The sequence below is a fragment of the Chrysemys picta genome, chromosome 12, assembly GCF_011386835.1.
Source record: "Chrysemys picta bellii isolate R12L10 chromosome 12, ASM1138683v2, whole genome shotgun sequence".
Taxonomy (NCBI): domain Eukaryota; kingdom Metazoa; phylum Chordata; order Testudines; family Emydidae; genus Chrysemys; species Chrysemys picta.
In genome coordinates, this window is record NC_088802.1 from 30,641,737 (window position 1) to 30,666,843 (window position 25,107).

The following is a 25,107-nucleotide window of genomic DNA, read 5'->3' on the forward strand; positions in this document are numbered from 1 at the left end:
CTGTTTAGCCGGTCCGCCCTTGGTGGGGGGCCCGAAAAAATTTTTTCACTGGAGCCCGAACCCGCTCTCGGCGGCGCTGGGTCTCACAGCATAAGGACTGTGACTCTGTGGGGTGTGTGTGTGTGTGTATACAAAACAGTTGTGTGTGGGGGGTGTAATGACAGTGGGTGTGAAATGAGTGTGGGTTGGGTGTATGGAACGAATGCTGGTAGTGGGTGTGAGTGAACAAATAGAATATATATATTCTATACAAATGCCAGCCTTCTACAACTTACTAGTATCTGCTTTGTGAATATTGGCAGGCAGGCTGGCTGGCTGCACACAGCCATGTAGTTATAGTTGTAGAAGACAGCAGCTAAGGATTAATGAGTCAAGGGGCCCCATGATGGCTGCAGAGGATGGCAGAGGAGCAGGGCTGTCTCTGTCTGCTCAGCTGAGTGACTCCCAGGGCTGCCCTGAGCTCTGTTCCCTTAGGACCAAACTCCTAAAGGCCAGTGCAACGTCTGCCCACACTGAGCTTGGTGCCCTGCGTGTGGATATGCAGAGAGTGCCTCTGAGGCTCTGCACTCCTGAGGGCTGTCTGTGTCTGCAGTTACCCAGCATGGTTCGAGGGTATGATGAGGCAATGGACTCACATGCAAACACTGCACCCCCTATTGTAAGAGTGTTTCATCTCCTTCCTGCCCCCAGAGAGCCTGGAGTTGAGTCTCTGCCACTGACCACAGGACAGGAACTGTCCCCTGGTCTGCTTTACTGTGATCCCCTCAGAGACATTTCCTGCTCCTGGTACCATGGCACCATCTCGAGGCAAACAGCTAGAGCAGGTTATAATGTCAGCCTATAGCTTTTTGGCCCCTCACCCTAGGAACACTGCAGGGAGAAGGGCTTGGGGAAGGATAAACCCAGACACCCACCTGCCACTCTGTGGTTTTCTCCTCCTCTTCAGATGTCCGCTCCAGGGTCTCCTCCAGCTCCTGCCTCAGAGGGCCCAGAGCTTCCTGGAGTTTCACCTGCAGGGGCAACATGTGTGATAAACAACCATTAATCTGCACTTCCTGATGGGTGGAGATTGCAGGAGGCAGGGCCAGATGAAACCGAGGCACTACAAACCCATATCTAGGCCCCAGCTACTGGAGTCGTGATAAAATCCGGCTCTTGGCTTCCATTAAAAAGAGAATGTTTCAAACCCTCTGGGTTGCAAAGAAAATATTGAAAACATGCCCCAAATGTGACAGATACAGCGATTCCTGCCTGAGTCTGTAGAGAGCCTGAGCCTAGTGCCCTGAGAGGAGACTGCCCCATTTATGTGTATGGGACATTGACACCAAGCCTCACTGCTCCGGGGGCCAGCCAACCCCCCCAAAAGTGGGGCTTTGTGTGGCAGCAGGGGGTAGCTCATATGACTCAGCTCCCCCATCCAATCATAGACACCCTGGCTGCTGGATTGGGGGGGCTCCCTGACCCTTTTCGAGTATCTCTCTCTCAGTGGGAGGGAGGGGATTCCTGCTATTGGTCCTGTGGGGACAGACAGCCTTGGGTGGGTGGCCCCTTCCACAGCCACTGCTAATGGGGCCAGGACCACGACAGGGCCTCTTGTCAGCATGTTGTGCCTGGAGCCCTGGGGTGCCTCAGTCCAGCCCTGTGCAAAATGCACATTTCAATAACAAAGCCAGGAGAATAACCTGGGCAGAGGCAGCAGGGTCAGAGCTACACATTCTGGGGCATTGTCTGGCTGAGACACTGATCCTGGGGGAGACTCTTCCCCACTTGTCTGCTATGCTCCAAGATTTCTTAGGAATGGAGGAGTTTAGCTGAAGTTTGAGGACACTGAGCCAAGCTGCAGCCTTGCAGAACCTAGTGCTCACCTGGGCAGGGGAGGCCTCAGAAGGGCCATATTATATTCCTTTGAGATTTTGAAATAAAAAACTTTATCTGGGAATTTTTCAGCAGATTTGGGAAAATTTTAGCACTAGGTTGGGAAAAGTTGGCATCACGATATAGAAGCACTGTTTTTCAGATGACAAGAAAACCACCAGGACAGAAGCTGTTTTTTCATCAGCTCACTTTTAGTGTAAGAGGACTGTTGTCCCCTTACTAAAACTCAGTTCGGGTTTTTGGTTGGCTAGCTCTCAGTACTAAAAGAAAGGGGAAAGGTTGATGGGAAATCAGGACTCTGAGACTGACAGTCCCCAGGAACAATGGGGAGAGGCCAATGCTCCAGGTCAGCCTGACTGGCAGGGCGGGGAGACTAATCAGGGAGTCAGGACAGGAGGCCGGAGGGGTGGGGGGTCCTGTTCTCCATGTGAGCTGGAATTGCCTGGGTCAGACAGAGCGGGGCCGAGCTAAGGAGAAAGCAGGGGCCTGAGCTGAGCTGGGGAGCAGAGCTGTGCCAGCCAGAGGGGCCAGAAAAGCAGCTCAGGAAACAGGTCAGTATGGGGAGCAGAGTCACAGAAGCAGCCCACAGAGCAGACCTGTGCTGGGAGGAGAGCTCCAGCAACCAGAGCCGGGGGACCAGAGAAGCAGCCCAGGGAGCTGGAGGCAGAGCAGCAGCAGCAGCCGTGCTGAGGCAGAGTGGAGCTGGAGGTGAGACATTGTGGTGGAGCTGGGGCTGGAGCAGTCCAGAGCCAGATGCGGTGAGCAACTGGGGAGAGCGAGGGGGACCCTGGGCAGCGGGCCCAGCGCAGGGTGATGTCCCAGCCAACATGCCTTGCAGGCCAGACTTGGAGCTGGATTGTAACCCTGATGGGGCAGATGATACTGGGAAGAAGGGTCCTGCCACCTAGAGCCTGAGCATGTGGCACCTCCAGAGCAAGTGTCTGACCCGCAGCATCCCTGCAGCACAGCCAGGGCCTGAGAAGGGGCCTGAGACTTGTGAGGAACAGACTGAACTTCCCTGACATTCCAGAGACGCTGGTTATGATGTCCCTGTGCCACAGAGCAGGGTGATGTGTTTTCTTTTAACCTTTCCCATTTTTTCCTTATTTTTAAAAATTGATTGCTGTTTAATAAATTGTATTTGCTTTGAACTGTATGTAATGATCAGTGGGTCAGGGAAGCAGCCAGTGCAGAGAGAGCACCCCGGAGTGGGGACACCATAGTCCCTGCCCTAAGTGACCATGACAAGGTTGTGGGTCGAGGCCCCCAGGAATCCTGGGCCCAGCCTTGTTGGGGTTACAAGAACTTTGCCACACAGAAGAGTGGAAGGGGAGCCCTTGAGATCAGGCAGGGTTCTGGGTAAAGGAAGTGGGAGCGAGGACTCAGATCCTCGCGAGACCATGTCACCGGGGTAGTGTATAAGCCAGGAAAGTTCCCCACAATAGTGGGACCATTCCCCCGCTTACACTAGCATGTCTATTTAGCTGCTTCTCAACTGGCTCCAAATATAACATTTAATGGCCAGGAACCAACAATCCCTAAGTGTCCAGTTCTCCCATTGCCTGACCAAGAAGAAGAAAAAGCCAGCAAATAATACTATATAAAAAGGGGGGGGGGGGAGAGAGCAGTTCATCTAGAAGCACAATATGACAGTCTGTTGCATTTTGCTGCTGCAGCAGCATGAAAAAGTCAGCTAGAGAAGGGAGAGTAAGCAAATAAAGACAGAACAAAGGAAAGAGACAGCTACCTGAAGCTATTGCAAACAAAGTAGAGATGGGGAACTTGGCAATTCAGGGCAGAACACAGGAGGAGTTTTCTGCTGTTGCTGCCTCGCTGCTGCAGAGACAAAGCACTGAGGAGGAAGCGAACAGTCACAGTGCTAGCAGAGACAGCCCAAGAGGGCTAGCAGAGAGAGCCCAAGTGCAGCCAAAGGCAGAATTTTGCAGTTTGCAGCATAGACACAACCAGCAGAGGGAGTTCGAGCACAGACAGTGCAGTAACAATGAAAGAATTTATTTGTGGCAGAAAAGGTCATCCAGGAGGCTTGAAGTCCAACAGGAGAGAAGAGAAATGGCACCTTTTGTGGGCAATGATGATGAATTTGATGAAAACTACAAATCATGGGTGATGGGCCTCAAATGTTTTGAGCAATTTGTAGCTTGCAGGGCAATTTGTAGTTTCCCGACAGACAACGAATTTCAATCTTGCTGACAGTGACTGGTCTGAAGCCATATGGACTGCCACATGCCTTATTGTCTCCAACTGTGCCAAGAACTGCCAAGTACACCTCTACCTCGATATAACGCTGTCCTTGGGAGCCAAAAAAAATCTTACCACGTTATAGGTGAAACCGCGTTATATCGAACCTGCTTTGATCCACCGGAGTGCGCAGCCCCGCCCCCCTGGAGCACTGCTTTACCACGTTATATCGAATTTGTGTTATATCGGGTCGCAGGTGTATGCCACAATTATTGCCACAATGTGGGAACACTTTTCTCCTACATCATCAGTGATAGCAGAACAATTTCAGTTCCATCAGCGACATCAGGGAATTGGAAAATCACTAGCACAGTTTGTTGCTGCTCTAAGGGCGTTGTCAGAGCATTGTCAGTTCAGAAAAACATTAAGTGATGCCCTGTATGACCAATTTGTCTCTTAATTATGCAATGACGAGGTTCAGAAGAAGTTACTGACTATGTCACCGTTTACATTCAAAAAGACTGTTGAAGTGGCTGTTGCCATGGAAACTGCAAAGAAGGATTTTCTGGACATTAGTATGAACCGAGGAGTTCATCTTCTGAATTAGTGAGACAGAGAACCATGGGAACATGAACAATTTCCATGGGCTATAATGCACAAACTACACATGCTGAGAAGGATTGCTGAACATGCCAGGTCATTTATTAGAACTGTCAGAAGAAAAGACACATCACTATGACCTGTCACACAGTTCAAAGACCAGCAACACAGAGTAACCGTACATCCAAGAAGACACCTATGAAGACTGAACCTAATAAATGATGAAGTTGGAAATTCATAATGTGGAAAAAGACAAGAGCTACAGGGATACTGATCAAGATTTAGCACTTCATGTTTTATCGGAAGCTGGAGTCAAGGATGGCATCTGACTGAAGGAGTTCCCACAAGAATGGAGCTTGATACTGTGTCATTGATTTCTGTATCTGCCTATCACTAGATTTTGCCACAAGTTCTTCTGGAAGAAATGTCCACTTTAAAGACTTATACTGGGGAAAAATTAGTCCAAAAAAGGGATATGCCAGGTGAAAGTTCAACTAGCTCAGAGGTTCCCAAAGTGGGCGATACTGCCCCCTGGGGGGCGCTGGAACGATCCAGGGGGGCAGTAGTAGCCTCGGGTGCATTGGGGGGCGTTGAATAAAAATAAGGGGGCGGTGGAAGCATAAAAAAGAGAATATAAGAAAATTTTGAAAAACCGTTCGTACATGTTTCATCTGTTGTGTAACATAGAGTTAAAGTTGTACTGATTACTTTATTTTCCAAATAAATTCACAAATTATAACCGATCAGGTGTCAAATCCGCCAACAGCTCTTAACAAGCAAGCGTTGGCAGGCGAGCGTGTCGCGCATTGTCGGGAAGTCCAGCATGCATCGGCAGGAATATGTGCGTGTAATGACTTGTTTACAATATGATACTATAAATAGGCGACATGTATGAAATCTAATTTAGATTGTTTCTGAGTTGTGTAAAAAGCAGTTAACAATAGTGCAATAAGTATTTAAAATTTTTTATTCACATTCAGTACCTTCGATCTTTATGGATTACGGATCACATACAAAGCAAATTGTATTATTGTTGTTTCAATAAAACAGCAATTTACACGTGAGTATTTTTATATATTTTCTTACATATCTACCGTACGTTTCTGTGTCTCTAGTGCTTACTAATAATAAAATTGTAGCAGGCTTGTGTCGGTACAGTACTATTTGAAGTATACAGTCAATATATTTGTCATATTTTTATTACAATATTAACAAAAACGGGAATGAAATCGTAAAAAAACTGTTAACTATTAATATTTATTTATATCTATCGAATCATCTGTGTTAATTGGTAAATAAGGCGTGTGTTAATAAGGAACAATTATTTAAATAAGGGCAAACTAAATTAAAACTATTAACTGATTTTTAATTGCATATTGATTATTTTTTAAATTAATTATTTCTTGATAAATTTAGTTTGATATTTGACAATTTAATATCAAATACATATATCTAATGCTGAGCAAAGAACAAAACCCAGTTTATTAGTTTCATTAGTATTTTAGTTTGGTTGTCTTTTGCCGTCTTACGCAAAAACCACTGTATACCTGATGTTGTGGGCGATATTCTAATAACACATCTTTCTTTACTATATTGTAGGACGTAGGTAGAAATATAGATACATAAAAGAATGCAAATTTGTCACTGCATCTTTCTGTTTGTTCGCTTAAAGAAGGTAGATTTCCAGGGGGGCGCTGAGTAATTTTTTTCTGAAAAGGGGGGCGCTGAGTAATTTTTTTTCTGAAAAGGGGGCGGTAGGCCAAATAAGTTTGGGAACCTCTGAACTAGATGATCAATCAGTTGTTTTACCTTTTTATGTGATTGAAGGAAAGTATCCACCATTATTTGGAAGATCTTGACTTGAGAAGCTCAAGATGAATTGGATTAAGATCAAAGTGATCACAAAAGTACCTCAAAATCTTCAAGAAATACTGGACAGACATGCTAAAGTTTTTGAAAAAGAACTTGGACAGATGAGCAACATGTCAGGGAAGCTTATTGACAGCCAGCCAAAATATTGCAAGCCCAGAGTTGTACCTTATACTCTGAAGCATCTGGTGGAAGCTGATTTGGACCGTTCAGTGAACACTGGAGTCCTGTCACCAGTTTCACACAGTGAGTGGTCTACACCCATTGTACCAGTGATCAGGAAGGACTCAGTCTGAATATGTGGAGATTTCAAAGTGATGCTTAATACAGTTTTATGTGCAGATTAGTAACCATCTCACACTGAAGATTTGTTTGCTACTTTTAGTGGTAGGCAGCATTTCAGTAAATTGGATTTGCTAATGCATACCTACAAATGGAGATTGTGAGATATTTGCAAGATGCTGGCTCAGTCAACACACAAAAGGTCTTATTTTGTTATAAAAGGTTGCTTTTTGGTATCACATCAGTACCTGCCCTGTTCTAGAAAGCCATGGATGAGATTCTGAAGGGACTGAATGAAGTTCAGTATTATTTGGATGACATCTTTGTTACACAAAAGGCTCAAGGTGAGGAGGGATAGCTCAGTGGTTTGAGCATTGGCCTGCTGAATCCACAGTTGTGAGCTCAATCCTTGAAGGGGCAATTTGGGGATTGGTCCTGCTTTGAGCAAGGGGCTGGACTAGATGACCTCTTGAGGTCCCTTCCAACCCTGATATTCTATGATCTGTGAAATTTGGTTTCTGCTTTGACACATTTGGAAGACCATGGACTGAGGATTTTTCAAGACAAATGTGAGCTTTTCAAACCTTTAGCTGAATACCTTGGATATGTAATTGATGCCATGGACTTAAGGAAATCACCAGAGAAAGAGGAGGTGGTTCTTGAAGCACAACTGACAGAGAACATGTTACAGTTATGTTCATTCTTAGGACTGCTTAACTGCTACAGTAAATTTCTTCCTAATCTGGTGACAGTTTTGGCATCTTTACATGTACTGTTACAAGCAAAGAAAAAAATGGAAATGGACTAAAGAGTGTGTGCGTGCATTTAATGAAGTAAAGAAACTGTTGACATCAGCTGACGTTCTAATGCACATTGATGTTTTGATTCCATCGCAAGTGGTTTGTGATGCTTCACCGTATGGAGTGGGTGCAGTTCTCTCCCACATTTTTCCTAATGGTATAAAGAAACGAATTGCCTTTGCACCACAGACACTCATCACTTCTGAGAAGAGCTATGTGCAAATACAGCTAGAATCTCTCAGCATTATCTTTGGTATTTGGCTGTTCCATACCTACCTATATGGTAGATTGTAGTTGGTTAGCAGGGGTCCCTCCCCATCTGGGTCAGTGGGAGGCCACTTCGCCTCACTAAATAACTGAGCGTCACCCACAATCAGGAAATTAGCAGAGCATTCCACGGATTATATGGCTCTGGCCTGCAGTCTGGGCAGATCCACAAATGAGTCTCGGGGCCCCAGACCCCCAAGCAGGGCGGGTCAAGAAACTGTCTATACCTCTGGTCTGCAGTCAGGGCAGAGCAGCAAACAGTTATGAGCCCAAGCCCGCAGTCAGGGTGGAGCAGCAAGGAGTCTGTGGCTTTGTCCTGTACTCTGTGTAGAGCAGCAAGAGGGTTGGGTATCTGAGCTCCAGCAGATGGCCAACAAACGCAGGCCTCTTGGCCTAGCAAGGGGAGACTGCCACCTCAGGGGTGAAGTGGCAGCAGGGCCTGGGCCCACCCAACTCCATCAGGCCCTGACCCAGGGGCTTAACGGTGGTGGACTATTCCGCCACTGGGTCAGCAGGGAATCCAGCTGCAACTCGCTGACCGGGTCTCTGGCAGCAATGCAGCCAGACGGGGTCAGCTGCCTCTGGGCCACTTTCTACACTCCCCTTAGGGTGTACTTGGATCCACGGGTGGTCCTCCAGTTTGTTGGGGTAGAAGTCCAGTGGCAGTCCCAACGACTCTTCAATGCCTTGGTCAGTGCATGGCTCCAGAAGCTCTGGTCATTCCTTATCTCAGGAGGGGTCAGCTGAAGTCTCCCAGCTCAGGAGTGGTAAGGAGGCATATGTCCCCTTTGGAGGTTGCAGCCCAACTGAGCTCCAGGACCAGCCCTTTATACTTCCTGTCCTGCCCCCTGACTTCCAGTGGGAGGGGAGAGCATGGCCTGGCTGTGCCCACCTGGGTTCAGAGAGTGATCCATCTGCCTCTGGCTCAGTGGGAGGCCACTTCACCTCACTACACACACACACACCCCTTAAGTCCATCTCCCGGTCTTCATGGCTGCCATCCTGACTCCCCCAGGCCAGACAGAAAATCCGCATTAGTGTTATCCTTACCTGCTGAGTGTTAGACAGTAAAGGCAAATTGCTGGAGGATGTGATACCATCTCATCAATCTGGCATTGGTACTTTTCATGGTATTTAGCCATTTTAAGGGTTTGTGGTCAGTGATCAATACAAAAGGGGCCCCAAGAAGATAGTATCTGAGGGTATCGATAGCCCATTTAACAGCCAGGGCCTCCTTCTCTATAACTGAATAGTTACATTCTTGGGGGGAAGAGCTTCCAACTGATATCGAGGGTGGGATGCTCTTCTCCATCCACCTCCTGGGAGAGGGCTGCCCTGAGCCCCACCTCTGAAGCATCCATTTGGATCAGGAACTCAGTTGAAATAGCAGCTGAAAAGCACAGGTTCCCTGCACAGAATGGGAGCTCAGAATGTATCTTCACATTCTGTCGACCAGCGTACCGACGTGGGCTGTCCTTGGTTAAGAGTGCCATGAGGGGTGCTGCGAAGGATGCAAACTGGGGCACAAAGTGTCGGTAATACCCACCTAAGTCCAGAAACTGTCATACCTGTCACAACAAGGTACAAACCTGACAGATCAGCCGGTAAGTGAAGTTGGTCCCTTGATCCATGAGAATCTCACGGTGAAGGCCCACACAAGAGAATACCTTCACCAGTTCTACTGCGATGGAAGTGTTCCATAGTGGGATGGCCTCGGGGAAGTGAGTGGCATAATCCATCAGTATGAGGCTATCCTGGAACCCCGCATTACTCTTCAGGAGCGGGCCCACCAGGTCCATCGCAATTTGCTCAAAGGGAACTCCGAACATGGGTAGGGGGACCAAGGGTGCTTTCGCCACCCCCAGGGAGGCAGCTAGTTGGCACTCAGGGCACGAGTCCTTTACCTCCCGATGGACTCCAGGGCAGAAGAAGCACAACAGAACTCAGGCCAGGTTTTTCTCTTGTCCCAGATGGCCAGCCATGGAAACGTCATGGGCAAGCTTCAAGATAGCTTTCTGATCATAGTGGGGGACAACAACTGGGTCCAGACTTCCTGAGTTTGGGAGTCCTGAGTTACATGGTAGAAGTGATCACCGGTAGCTTGAATTGGGTCCTTTGTGCAGCCTCAGGAGATCAGTCATGGCTCTGTTGACCTGGCCTACCTGTTTGTAGGCCCAGCTCAGCGTGGGCTCATCCCTTTGGTTGCAACGAAAATCTGTAAGGGGGGGTCATCGTGGGACCCTTCACCAGAAGGCCCAACATTGTCATTGGGACTGGGGGCTCATCAGGGTATTCCCCTTGGGGTTCTTCAGCCTCCTCCTCTTCTTCTGAAGAAGGCTGTCTCATCCCAGGATGACTGGATAGGTGAGGTGGGAGCCAACTCCAGTGTCAACCCCCACATCAGTCTGTTAATGGTCAGAGAGATCTGGGCACTGGTGTACGATTTTACATCCCCGTGGATACACTGGAGGTCTATCTCTCAATACGCTTGTGTGAGGTCAGGGGCGAATTCCTGGTGGATGAGGTTTTGCCTACAGCCTGAGTCTATGAGGGCTGTGACTCGTTTTCACCCAACCTCCACAGTGGTTGTTTGCTGGCCCGAGACTCTCCAATATAGACTTGGCTGAAGATGCAGTCCATCTCAGGACACTTCTATTGTAAGTGCCCAAGCTGGCTGCAGGAGAAGCAGGGTCCAAGCTCTAGTTGCCCTGACCAGGGGATCACCTCCGTGGAGGGATTTGGGTTGTGGTCTCAACTCTTCTTGTCAGAGGCGTCGGAGCATCTCTGCCATGTGGGCCCAGGTCACCGAGAGGTGTTGCTGGCCCCATCGTCATGGGTTTGGATTCCAGGGTGCCGTTCGGCCTTCAGCCTGGGCTTCCTTGCCAGGCCATGGAGCATCAAGCCAGGAGTTGAGGCCAGGGCTCAGGCTCCTGGCCCAATAGGGTTCTCAGCGTCCAAGAAGTCCTCCGTTAAGGTGACGGCTGCACGAAGTGTTGTGGGTCAGTGCCAGAGTACCTAAACCCTCCCCTGGGGCAAGAGGACATGAACAAACTGCTCTAGGGTGATCTGCTCAGTGATCTTGTCCACTGACCATTGCTCAGGGTGCAACCATCACCAGCAGAGGTCTTTTATCTCCTGCGGCCAGGCACCCCGCGGATAGGTGTTAGTCCAATATCGCTGGCGGAAGGTCTCCAGCATGATGTCCAAGGCATCTAAAATGGCCAGCATCATGCATCCATAATCTTGTGCGTCATTGATTGGGAGCCCCCGATAGGCGATCTGGGTTGCCCCAGTCAGATAGGGGGCCAAGAGGGTGGCCCACTGCTCTGGGGGCACCGTGCAACCAATGTGACCTGCTCAAACATCACAAGAAATACTTTGGGGTCATCTTCAGGTCCCATCTTGGAAAGCCATATGGGCAATGGGAAAGCGGGGGATTCATTGTGCCCCTGGGAGGTTGCCCGCTGGGTCCAGGCAGCAGGGTCACAAGCTATTGGAGACACAGTTGCTGATCCTCATGGTGTTGGGCTCCAAATCCCAGAACAGTTGCTGTTGTTTGGCCCCCAGCACCTGTACCATTTGTTGTTGTTGCTGGAGTTATGACACCTGCTGCTGCTGTTGGCTCTTGGCCAGATACTTAATGAACTTGTCAAGCTCCATCTCTCCAATTAGGGATATCTAAGGTATGGCATATGCAGGATCTCTTACTGCAGGGGTCGGGTTGCTGTCCACATTCTCCACCAAGCAGGTACCTCCCCCTCTGGGTCAGTGGGAGGCCACTCTGCCTCACTACATAGACATGTTACTTTGCAGACGGATCATTGCCCTTACTTTCAATATTTGGACTGAAACATGGAATTCCTTCATTAGCTATTGCTCGCATGCAATGATGGGCATTGCTACTTTTGGCTCATTCCTATACTATTCAGTTCCATGAAGGGACTCAGCATGGCAATGCTGATAGGCTATCACACAAGCCATACATAAACTCATTTACCCAAAGAAACTTCAGATGAAATGTTCTATCTCAGCTTGATGGATAGGTCACCTATTACTAGCACAGGAATCAACAAAGAAACTGCTGAGGATGATGTGCTTTCTCTTGTGAGGGAATGGTACTACAAGGTATAGGGTTGGATTATAAGAATCCCCAGTTTACACAATTCATGTCATGTCAACGTGAATTATCTGTGAATTACAGTTGCATCTTATGGGAAATGTGAATGATCATTCCAAAATCAGTTCAGTCTCAGGTTTGGCAGCTCTTCACAAAGCCCATCTTGGAATCATACAGATGAAGTTCATAGCCTGGAGTCATGTCAGTTAGCAGGGATTGACAAAGATATTGGAAGAAGATGAAGTGCTATACTATGTGCCAGCAAATTCAACATGATCCTGGCTAGGTTGTTCAAACACCTTGGTTGTGGACTCAGACACACTGGACGCTTAATCACATACAGTTTGCAAGATTTTTAGAAGGTTACATGTTTTTGATCATAGTCAATGCCATTTGAAATGACCAATAGTTTTCAGCATGACTCCTACTAAGTGCTGCTAAGATCATAGACTCATAGACTTTAAGGTCAGAAGGGACCATATGATCATCTAGTCTGACCTCCCGCATGATGCAGGCCACAAAAGCTGACCCACCCACTTTCCGTTGACTCAGCTGTTGAAGTCCCCAAATCCTGTGATTTAAGGACTTCAAGTTGCAGAGAATCCTCCAGCTAGCGACCCCCGCCCCATGCTGCGGAGGAAGGCGAAAAACCTCGAGGGCCTCTGCCAATCTACCCTGGAGGAAAATTCCTTCCCGACCCCGAATATGGCGATCAGTAGAACCCCGAGCATGCAGGCAAGATTCTCCAGCCAGACCCTCATTGACCATTGATACTATTTACCAGCGATGGCACGCTGTTGATTAATTGACTAAAATCACGTTATCCCATCAAACCATTCCCTCCATAAACTTATCAAGCTTAATCTTAAAGCCAGAGAGGTCTTTCGCCCCCACTGTTTCCCTAGGAAGGCTGTTCCAAAATTTCACCCCTCTGATGGTTAGAAACCTTCGTCTAATTTCAAGCCTAAACTTCCCCACCGCCAGTTTATATCCATTTGTTCTCGTGTCCACATTAGTACTGAGCTGAAATAATTCCTCTCCCTCCCTGGTATTTATCCCTCTGATATATTTAAAGAGAGCAATCATATCCCCCCTCAGCCTTCTTTTGGTTAGGGTAAACAAACCGAGCTCCTCGAGTCTCTTTTCATACGACAGGTTTTCCATTCCTCTGATCATCCTAGTGGCCCTTCTCTGTACCCGTTCCAGTTTGAGTTCATCCCTTTTAAACATGGGAGACCAGAACTGCACACAGTACTCCAAATGAGGTCTCACCAGTGCCTTGTATAATGGAAGCAGCACCTCCTTATCCCTACTAGATATACCTTGCCTAATGCATCCCAAGACCGCATTGGCTTTTTTCACGGCCACGTCACATTGCCGACTCATAGTCATCCTGCGGTCAACCAGGACTCCGAGGTCTTTCTCCTCCTCCGTTACTTCCAATCGATGCGTCCCCAGCTTATAACTAAAATTCTTGTTAGTCATCCCTAAATGCATCACCTTACACTTTTCACTATTAAATTTCATCCTATTTCCATTACTCCAATTTACAAGGTCATCCAAGTCTCCCTGCAGAATATCCTGATCCTTCTCCGAATTGGCAATACCTCCCAACTTTGTGTCATCCGCAAACTTTATCAGCCCACTCCTACATTTGGTTCCGAGGTCAGTAATAAATAGATTAAATAAAATGGGACCCAAAACCAAACCTTGAGGAACTCCACTGGTGACCTCCCTCCAACCTGACAGTTCACCTTTCAGTATGACCCGCTGCAGTTTCCCCTTTAACCAGTTCCTTATCCACCTCTGGATTTTCATATCGATCCCCATCTTTTCCAATTTAACCAACAATTCCTTGTGCGGTACCGTATCAAACGCTTTACTGAAATCGAGGTATATTAGGTCCACCGCATTTCCCTTATCTAAAAAGTTTGTTACTTTCTCAAAGAAGGAGATCAGGTTGGTTTGGCACGATCTGCCTTTCGTAAAACCATGTTGTAATTTGTCGCAATTGCCATTGCCCTCAAGGTCCTTAACTACTTTCTCCTTCAAAATTTTTTCCAGGACCTTGCATACTACAGATGTTAAACTAACAGGCCTGTAGTTACCCGGGTCACCTTTCTTGAAAATAGGAACCACATTAGCTATTCTCCAGTCCAACGGTACCACCCCCGAGTTTATAGATTCATTAAAAATGATCGCTAACGGGCTTGCAATTTCTCGCGCCAGTTCCTTCAATATTCTCGGATGAAGATCATCCGGTCCGCCCGATTTAGTCCTGTTAAGGTGTTCAAGTTTGGCTTCTACCTCGGATACGGTAATGTCAATCCCCCCTCCTTTATTCCCCTCTGTCACACTGCCACTATTCCTAAGCCCTTCATCAGCCTCATTAAAGACCGATGCAAAATATTCGTTTAGATATTGTGCCATCCCTAGATTATCCTTTATCTCCACTCCATCTACAGTCTTCAGTGGTCCCACTTCTTCTTTCTTTGTTTTCTTCCTATTTATATGGCTATAAAACCTCTTACTATTGGTTTTAATTCCCCTCGCAAGGTCCAACTCTGCATGGCTTTTAGCCTTTCTCACTCCATCTCTACATGCTCTGACCTCAATAAGGTAGGTTTCCTTACTGATCCCTCCCCTCTTCCACTCTTTGTACGCTTTCTGTTTTTTCTTAATCACCCCTTTGAGACGCTTGCTCATTGGACATCTTTGCACCTTGTTCAAATAATTTGGTTTACCGTTACAGTTATTGAGTGACAATGGACCTCAATTCTTTGTTCTGCAGAATTTCAGAGGTTCCTAGCTTCAAATGGAATTCAGCACATATGCTCTGCTCCATATTATCCGGCTTCAAACTTACTAGCAGAACTCTTTGTACAGACACTTAATCAACCCTTAAAAGCTAACAAGTCTATTTTTAGTCAGAGATTGGAAAATTCCTTGCTCATCTACAGGCACACACCACATGCTACTGAAACTCTTTTCTTGAAACAATCTTTGCGTACCTATTGGGACCTGCTACATCCTGATATTGCCGCACTTGTAGCCAAATCCCAATCTATGCAAACTGATTGATTATGTGAGACTCATCATCATTCTTTTCAAGTTCGAGACTTAATGTGGAGGCTACAGTTGTGAAGAGAAATGGGTGCCTGGAGAATTTGTAAAATGCACAGGACTTGTATTGTTTTTGGTAAAACTAGCCAATGGTATTTTATGGAGATCACATATGGACCAGTTGCAGCCTCAGCAAGTACCGGAGTCCGGGGATGTCCCAATAAGACTTTCTGTTCCTTGATTGAATCTCCTTCCATTACAACTCCTAGTTTTAATGACTTGTTAAGAAAAACTTTGGTACCAGATCCAGGTGATTGCATACCAGATCCAGTTGATTCCTTGCCACTGACTGTTCCTGTAGTTCAGGACACTGCCACACCACCATCACAAGAGAATACAATAACGAGCGGTGCACCTGAATTTATACATTGTTTAGTTACAGTGTTGCTATTCCACAGAAGAATGATCCCTTGCCATTTAAAAGTATGCGGTTGTCCTCCTGCAATGATTACTTAGGTTATACAGTGTTTCATGTTAGACATGTCACTGCTCTACAGCCAAAATGCTTCTGAAATAAATGTGGTCAAACTTTACTAATTCTGGGTCACTGAGAACGAAAATGATGCTTAAAATTGTTGATTGGCTTTAGTTTTCAAGATATGCTATTGGGTCAGTATATACGACCCTTGACTTGGGAATGGCGGAGGATAAGTGAGTTATAAAGGGAAGGGATCTCAATTTAAACCAGAAATGACTAAAATACATCTTTGACTGGATCTATGAATAAATCTATGACTGGGTTTGGACAGTACTTGCTTTTTAGGCAAAACAGTGAATGATGCAATCTGAAGCTGGTATTGCGTCATACATGATATGAATTGCATCATGTTATTCCTAGAAGTCATGGATGATGCAATCATAACGAAGCTTACATCACTCTGCTGAACAAATTGCCCTATATCTGCTCTAGAAATCAAACAGTGTCGTACTCTCTTATTTGTCAGTGTTTGATTTTGCAAAGGGACACAGTGAGCCAAAGTGAGCAGAGATGCCTCGTACTTGTGTGAACAGTGCAGATAACTTCTGCTATGTTTGTAGTGAAGTGACTTTTGCATCACAAAAGCGTAGTATAACCACTATGGTTAAGAAAGCCTATCACCTTTATTTTGGCTGCAAAATTGGTGGGCCCCACACATATGCTGCAACACTTGTGCAACAAATCTTTGCCAGTGGTTGAACAGGAAAAGGAAATCTATGCCTTTTGCAGTGCCAATGATTTGGAGAGAGCCAACAGATCATACCAGCAATTGTTACTTTTGCATAGTGCCTCCAGTTGGGAAAGGTGTGTCAAAGAAGAAAAATTGGACTGTGCATTATCCAAACATTCCATCAGCTATATGCCCAGTACCCCACGGAGAAGGACTGCTGGTTCCTGATGCACCAGAATCATTCTCACTTGAGTCAGACAAGGAAGAGGATGAAACTTCTGGTACTGAACCCTCAATGTCACAGGACCCACATTTTCTCCTATCCTCCTCCTCTGAACCACACCTCATAACACAAGGTGAACTGAATGACCTTGTCAAGGATTTGGAACTACCCAAGAGTAAGGCAGAGCTGTTGGGCTCCAGACTACAGCAGTGGAATCGCCTGGCAGGTGATGTTAGGGTTTCCATGTTCCGTGACCGTCAAAAGGATCTTGTCCCATTCTTCTTCATGGAAGGTGATCTTGTAGCCTGCAACAACATCAATGGTGTGATGGCAGCTGTCAACATCGTTCACGATCCAGATGAGTGGAGACTGTTCATTGATTCATCGAAGACGAGTCTTAAAGCTGTTTTACTGCATAATGGCAATGTTTTGCCATCAATTCCAGTTGGTCATGCAATCCATATGAAAGAAACCTATGACAACATGAAACAACTTTTGAGGTGCATAAACTATGACCAACATCAGTGGCAGCTTTGTGGTGATTTGAAGGTTGTTGCTCTCTTGCTTGGTCTGCAGACTGGATACACAAAGTACTGCTGTTTTCTCTGCGAATGGGATAGTCGTGCAAGAGATTCCCACTACATCAAGAAAGATTGGCCACTCTGACAGTCATTGGAGCCTGGGAGGAAAAGTGTTCAGCATCAACCACTTGTTGAATCAAGGAAGATTTTGTTACCACCCTTACACATCAAGCTGGGTCTGATGAAGAACTTTGTCAAGGCCATTGACAAAACACAAGCAGCTTTCAAGTACCTCCGTGGAAAATTTCCAAGGTTAAGTGAAGCTAAGATAAAGGAAAGTGTCTTTGTTGGTCCTCAGATTCGTGAACTTCTTCGAGATGATGCATTTGACCATGCACTGCGTGGCAAGGAAAAGACGGCATGGAAAGCCTTCCAATTAGTGGCAATAAATTTTCTCGGAAACAACAAGGCAGACAACTACAGGTTGGTGGTGGAAAACCTCCTCAAGACATACAAAAGCCTTGGTTGCAACATGTCACTAAAGATACATTTTTTGCACTCTCATCTAGATTTTTTTCCACCGAACTGCGGAGCAGTGAGTGACGAGCACGGCGACCAGGACATTGCAACAATGGAGAAACGCTATCAGGGCAAATGGAGCCCATCAATGCTTGCAGACTATTGCTGGACAGTGACAAGAGATGCTCCATTTAATGAATACAAGAGACAAGCCAAGAAGCGCCAAGTAGACACTGAATAGGACTAAACTATGTACATAATAGTTTTTTGCCTTTTGTTTCATAATAAATTTTATTTATATAACCCTTTTGCTGATTTTTAAAGTGTTACATAAACAGGACAGGTGAAATATTATAATGTAAAGCAACCATAAACACATGAAAAGACCTAGGTTTACAATTTATGATTAAAACCCTACTATCTACACAATATACATAGACATAAACTGTAAAAACTTAAATATCTTAGAAACCGTAGCCAATCAGTTGTTTTAATTGTCATATTTGAATTCAGCACATCAAAATACATAATAAATAGCACATTTGATCTCTGAAGCAGACGACTTCTCAAAAATTGTAGACCAGTGTAATTGATAATGTATATGTGTTTGGAAAGTTTTTTAAAGCAGGGTGGACGAATGTGATGAACTGTCCCTTTAAATATTTGAGCACTCCACCCTTTCCAGTGCAAAGCCTCGCTTTCATGTTAGTTTCAATTTTGCAGCTGAACAATAAAGCCACCACAGCAGAAGCTGTCTATCTGTCAGCTCCCTGTGTCTATCTATTGCCTTCTCTGCTAGTCCAAACATAACACTTCTCTATGTTCCTTCTCCCATTATAGAATAATAGAATATTAGGGTTGGAAGACACCTCAGGAGGTCATCTAGTCCAATCCCCTGCTCAAAGCAGGACCAACACCAACTAAGTCATCCCAGCCAGGGCTTTGTCAAGCCGGGCCTTAAAAACCTCTAAGGATGGAGATTCCACCACCACCCTAGATAAACCATTCCAGTGCTTCACCACCCTCCTAGTGAAATAGTATTTCCAAATATCGGACCTAGACCTTCCCCACTGCAACTTGAGACCATTGCTTCTTGTTCTGTCATCTGCCACCACTGAGAACAGCCTAGCTCCATCCTCTTTGGCACACCCCTTCAGGTAGTTGAAGGCTGCTATCAAATCCCCCCTCACTCTTCTGTTCTGCAGACTAAATAACCCCAGTTCCCTCAGCCTCTCCTCGTAAGTCATATGCCCCAGCCCCCTAATCATTTTCGTTGCCCTCTGCTGGACTTTTTCCAATTTGTCCACATCCCTTCTGTAGTGGGGGGACCAAAACTGGACATAGTACTCCAGGTGTGGCCTCACCAGTGCCAAATAGAAGGGAATAATCACTTTTCTCAATCTGCTGGCAATGCTCCTACTAATACAGCCCACTATGCCGTTGGCCTTCTTGGCAACAAGGGCACACGGCTGACTCATATCCAGCTTCTCGTCCACTATAATCCCCAGGTCCTTTTCTGCAGAACTGCTGCTTAGCCAGTCAGTCCCCAGCCTGTAGCAGTGCATTGCCTCAGCTCTCAGGTGATCCTTGTTTGGGGGAAGTCACTCACCTCAGGGCCAAAGCTACTTATGTCCCACACTGACTGGATCCCCCTCCTTTGCCTGCTCCCCACAGGCTCCAATTCCCCTCCATTTGGCCCCTCCTCAAACAACTTAATGGATCTCCACAAGCCACACACAGATCCTGCCTAGGCTGGGGAAAGCTGCACTGGGACATGCCTGTCTCCCTGGGAGACATCCATGTAATGCAGAATCCATGGTGCCACCTTTCTGATGTTGCAAAGGTGCCAACAAGCCCCAAATCCAATGTCTGAGCCAACCCCTCGGGCCTCACCCACACACTGAAGAGGGAAGGGCACAAGACCCGGTTTCCCTCACTCAGGTGCCCTAAGGTGGCTGTGGTCACCTGGCACTGGATGCCCAGCCTGGCACAGAGATGGACACGGCTGGCTCCACTCTTCACTACCTGTCTGGCAGGGGGTGGGGAAGGCAGACGGACCCCTCACTGCTCAGTTTGGCAGCACCTGGATCCACTTCCCTTAAGCCATGTGAGTTCCCACTCAGCCCCCAGCAGCTGGCTCTGGGGAGAAACACAATGGGGCCTTTAAGGGGTTTCTTGACCAAGAGCAGCAGTAATTCTCACCTTGTAATCCTGGGCAGCCTCCTCTATGGGGACCACAGCATGAGTGCGGTGAGCCCGGGACTCCCTGCAAATCACACAGATGGCTTCTCCATCCTCCTCACAGAAGAGTTGGAGCTTCTCCTCATGTCTCTCACAAAGATTCTCCTGTGCATTCTCTGGCTTTAACCCCAGTTTTTTTATGTTCTCTACAATATCAGCCAGCTGCCTGTTGGACCGGAGTTTCCCTTTCTGGAGTGGCTCTCGGCACTGGGGACAGAGGATCATTGTGCCTGATTCAGACTCCCTGTGCTCACTGTACTGGGTGATGCAGGCTCGGCAGAAGTTGTGCCCACAGTCTATGGTCACCGGCTCTGTCAGATACTCCAGGCAGATGGAACAAGTGGCTTCTTCTAACATTTGCTCTATGGGAGCTGCTGAGGCCATGGCTGCTGAGGTATGGTTGATGGCCGGTCCCCTTGCTGCTTGGATCAGCTCTTCACATGCACAGAATGAGGTGAGGGAATGGGGGTGAAGGTGGGGGGGAGTGTCACAGAGTAGGTGAGAAAGTGAAATGGGGTGAGATGGAGAGAACAGATGAGAAAAGTTTATTGACCTTCTGTAGGTTATTGGAGCCTCATATGTGTGTGTATATACACATATGAGGCTGTAATAAAAATCACATTGGTAGATCCAATGGGTTTTAGAGCACTTTGTGACAATCAGCTCTTTATTGCTCAGGGAGAGCTATATCTGAGCAATGCCTTCACCAAATGACCACAACTTGCACCACTAACTCTACCCCTGGCCCTAATATGACACAGCAATATTTAAAGGATGCATGTGGATTTTAGAGAACTTTGAAATATCGGCTCTTAAAGAAAAAGCTCTGCCCTTCAGACAAAGTTTCCAACAGAAGCCCATTTCCCAAGGCAGACAGGGTAATAGTGCACAGCAGACAGGCAACCTCAGTACTTCGCTAAGGAAAGGACTCCAAGTTAAAGTCTTTAGGTAATTGCTCTTCTCTGATCCCTGCAGCATGTTGCCTTGAGCTACCCAGTGACTAACACCAGCTGTGCTTCTACACACTCTCCTGTGACAGAGCAGCAGCCGTGCTGCACATGTCTCTGCAGCACCAACACTCAGGCTTGAGACAGTTACTAGCCGGAGCTAACTTTAACAGTTATTAACTTTTACAGTATTGCTTCCCCAAGGGGGCACTGGGTGCCAGGCATTAGCTGAGATCAGTCCTCAGCAGCTGAGATCAATTTGGGTAGAATCAGAGCAGTAGACTGAGCCCCAAGTTTGTGCAAAAATATTATAACCAGAAAATAGAACGAGGAGTACTTGTGGCACCTTAGAAACTAACACATTTATTTGGACATAAGCTTTCCTGAGCTAAAACCCACTTTATCAGCTGCATGTAGTGGAAAATACAGTAGGAAGATATATATACACAGAGAACATGAAAAAATTGGGGTTGCCATACCAACTCTAACAAGACTAATCAATTAAGATGGGCTATTATCAGCAGGAGAAAAAAAACTTTTGTAGTGAGAATCAGGATGGCCCATTTCAAACAGTTGACAAGAAGATGTGAGTAACAGTAGGGGGGAAATTAGCATGGGGAAATAGTTTTTACTTTGTGTAATGACCCATCCACTCCCAGTCTTTATTCAAGCCTAATTTAATGATGTCCACAGCATCACAGGCTCGTTCACCTGCACGTGTACCAATGTGATATATGCCATCATGTGCCAGCAATGCCCCTCTGCCATGTACATTGGCCAAACCGGACAGTCTCTACGCAAAAGAATAAATGGACACAAATCAGATGTCAAGAACTATAACATTCAAAAACCAGGCGGAGAACACTTCAACCTCCCTGGTCACTCAATTATAGACCTAAAAGTCACAATTCTTCAACAAAAAAACTTCAAAAACAGACTCCAATGAGAAACTGCAGAATTGGAATTAATTTCCAAACTGGACACCATTAAATTAGGCTTGAATAAAGACTGGGAGTGGATGGGTCATTATACAAAGTAAAAACTATTTCCCCGTGCTAATTTCCCCCCTACTGTTACTGTCACTTTTTTGAGGGGATGGGGCCCTGCCCCCTGGGAAGCCCTTACTCAGATAACTTTACATTTGAACCATAAACACTAGCCCAGACCTGCAGAAGGCACAGCAGTTTTCAAGACAACCCACAGCAGCATTTAGATTGTATAGCACTTAAAAGACCAGCTGTTAAACATAAGGTTATCTGTAGGGTGCTGTCACCCAGTGGAGGGAACCAGAAACAGAAGATTAGATACTGGGTGGAGTCAGCAAGATTGTCAGCACCAAGGGAGGGATTCTTAAACTGCAGCCACACCACTGACCCCAGTCCCTGCCCTCCTCTGGGAGCCACTGGCAGCCTCCTTCCATACTGGGTTTCACTGGCCATGGATCCAAGCACAGATTTTGGAGCAGAGGCCCCCAGCACCTCCTAGCAGGGATGGTTCATTGCATGATTTTTGGGAGAGTCTGAGACAGGGTGGAGAGGAGCAAGCAGGGGGCGGAGTCTTGGGGGAAGAGGCAGCGTGGGGGCAGGCCCTCAGGAGAAGGGGCGTGCGAGGACAGGGCCTTGTGAGGAATGGGCAGCATGAGGGTGGGGGCTCATGGAAAAGTGATGATGCAGGGGCAGGGCCCTGGGGGGAATGGGCAGTGGAGGGGTGGGGCCACAGTTTGGGTGCTGAGGGTCCCCCGACTTTTTGGGAGCATCCGTCACCCCTGGAACAAGAACCTGCAGTTCACCTTGGTTTCAATGGGAGCTGGGGCCTCTTGTGCTGAGGTGCTGGGACAGAAAAGGGGGTTGTGAACTCCTGCCCCACATCTGAAGACTCAGACTGATCAGTCTGAATTCACTCAGCTTTACTCACAATGGCCCAGATTTTTAAACTTATTTAGGCCAATTCCAGGAAAACCAACTTCCACAGAAATTCATAACTGGTCTGAGTGTCACTTATCCATAGCCTGACCCCGGTAGGGTTCTGCTGAACCCAGTGCCATTTGAGAGCATCTGTCTCTCCTTGGGCTGGCACGAACTCCAACCCCACTCTTTGAATGCATGGGGCTGCATCCCCCTTCACTGGCTCCTGGGAATGAGGGAGAGAATCCTGGACTGCCATATCTGCAATTGGGGGAATCAGAGGGTAACTCCTCCTGATTTACATGAGTCCTGTGTGTTTTCCTGTCCCTGCCCCGTGATGTGTGTCTATCACTCTCTATTTGCCATGTGTGGTCAGGGCTGGCTCTAGGCACCAGCAAACCAAGCACGTGCTTGGGGCAGCACATTTTCAGGGGCGGCATTCCGGCCTTTTTTTTTTTTTTTTTTTTTGCTTCCGGCGGCAAAAGACTAGAGCTGGGCCTGGCAGCAGCAGCACCTCATGCGTGGGGGCGCCCTGGGGCCGCTGCAGTTTGCGCCATGGGGGAGCAGTGCTGCACCTTGTGGCTGGGCCGGGCAGGCTCCGAGCGGGGGAACTCGGGCTGGTTCCGCCCCGCGGGGCACACGGAGCTGCCTGCAGGTGCTGCAGAGCAGCCGCCCTCCGCGCCACAGCTGGGGCTGGGCAAAGCAGCCCGAGCCGCCCAGGGACTGCAGCAGGGCGGCCAGGAGCAGCAGCAGCAGCGGAGCCATAGAGGGCGGGGCGCTGTCGTGCGGGGCCCACGTCCTGCTCTCCAGGGCTCCGTTTCCTCTGGGGCTACCCTGCCCCGGCTCCGTAGCCCCCTGCTGGGGCGGTCCCCTGGCTCTGCCCTCCTGGTCCTGGCCGGTCCTGGAGGTGGGTGCCCTGGCTGGAGGGACCCTGGGCTGAGGTGCGGCCCAGGAGCCCCGCTGCTTACCCCAATCCTGCCAGCGCCAGACCGGCTGGAGGCGAGGGGGGAGCGGCGGAGTCAGCACTGGTGGGGGGAGCCCAGGGCTGGGACAGCATGGGGTGCGGGGGGGGGGGGTGAGGGTGGGAAAGAGCCCAGCGCTGGGGTGGCAGAGGGTGGGGGAGGGCACTGGTGGGGGGGGGTGAGAGCCCAGGGCTGGGGTGGGGGGCAGCCAAAAATTTTTTTGCTTGGGGCGGCAAAAAACCTAGAGCCGGCCCTGTGTGTGGTCCAGGCTTTGCTGTTTCTGCTCCTAGTGTTTCAGGCACAGTCAGATCTCTGGATCCCTGCGTGACCTTCCTGAGTTGCAGCCCCCAGGAAAGTTACTCTGCACAAATGGCCCCTCCTCACCCCACCTCTATGAGTCCCAGAGCTGCTGCTCTCCCTGACACACACCCCCCCCCCCAGGCTCTGCTCCCAAGTGCTTGCAGGAGCCAATCCAGGTCAGGAGAGCGAATGCCCTCAGACTGGGCCAGTCTGAGAGGAGAGGAGACAGGGAAGGAGGGAGAAGGCGAGATGGAGACTTAAAGGGCAGCAGGGGAATGAAGGGGGGGAAGGAGGTTCCCAGCTCTCAGGTCTGCCTGGATCCATGGGCAATATGATGGGGAACAGGCGGGGAGGTATCCAATCTCTCTGTGCAGATGCCCCAGGGCCCGAATGAAGAGATAGTGGGGGTGGGGCTAGTCAGTCCTTACCGTCTGTCTCTGGACTCAATGTCTCCCCAGCTCTGTCTGTCCCTGGGAGCTGCCAGGCCCCCTGTGCTTCCCTCAAGCTTGGTGCTGCTCTGGAGTGAGCAGCCCTGTGTCGTCTCCACCCACAGGCACCACCTACCACTGGGCCTGGGGAGAGAACCTCCCCCAACCACAACAGCCCGGCCCTGTCAGGCTGTGTCCTCCCACCCCCGTTCTGCACGGGCAGCTGCTGTGCAGACTTGTCAGATTACACAGGCCAATTGGCAGCTTCCTCACCTTCACTTGGCCTGATTTTCCTGCTTGCCCCCATGTGAACCAGGAATGACAAGTTTAATTTCACTTCCTTGTTCCCATAAAAGTGCTGCCCTAACAGCAACTGGGCATTTCCCTTCTGCCAACTGCCTCCTGCTGCAGGGTGAGTTGGGAATAGTCATCGCGACGAGGAGCCATAGGCCATCCTCATGTCAGCCAGTTCCTGCAGCTTGGTCTCTTCTGAGCTCCAGCCAGTCACTCCAGCTGCTCTTGGTGTGGACGCTGTACAGGGAACAACTGTGTATGTGAGCATCACATCTCCCACTCTCTCACACATCTGGCTATTCCAGTACACACCTCCTGTGTCTGTCTAGTTATGGAACCTAGTGCCCATCACCGCAGTATCTCGACTGACGTTACAAAGCAATTGCTCAGTCTGAGGATCAGGATTGTCCCCTTGTCCCATCACGTGCTGAGACACGGGAGCACTAACCTCCCCCTCCCTCTGCGTCTCCTCCATTATTACTGTATTA

General features: G+C 48.1%; 1 protein-coding gene across 1 annotated transcript in view; it reads right to left on the bottom strand.

Moving 5' to 3' along the window:
- Positions 1-24,515, bottom strand: part of LOC122172094 (E3 ubiquitin-protein ligase TRIM39-like) — a 37,563-nt gene extending 13,048 nt beyond the window's left edge. The window contains exons 1-3 of the mRNA XM_024113472.3: positions 24,326-24,515; positions 19,746-20,218; positions 915-1,010 (exon numbers count right to left, since the gene is read on the bottom strand). Of these exons, the coding sequence (XP_023969240.2) occupies positions 915-1,010; positions 19,746-20,168 (519 nt within the window). The 5' untranslated portion in view covers positions 20,169-20,218; positions 24,326-24,515. The remainder of the gene's footprint in view (positions 1-914; positions 1,011-19,745; positions 20,219-24,325) is intronic.
- Between the last annotated feature and the right edge of the window lie 592 nt (positions 24,516-25,107).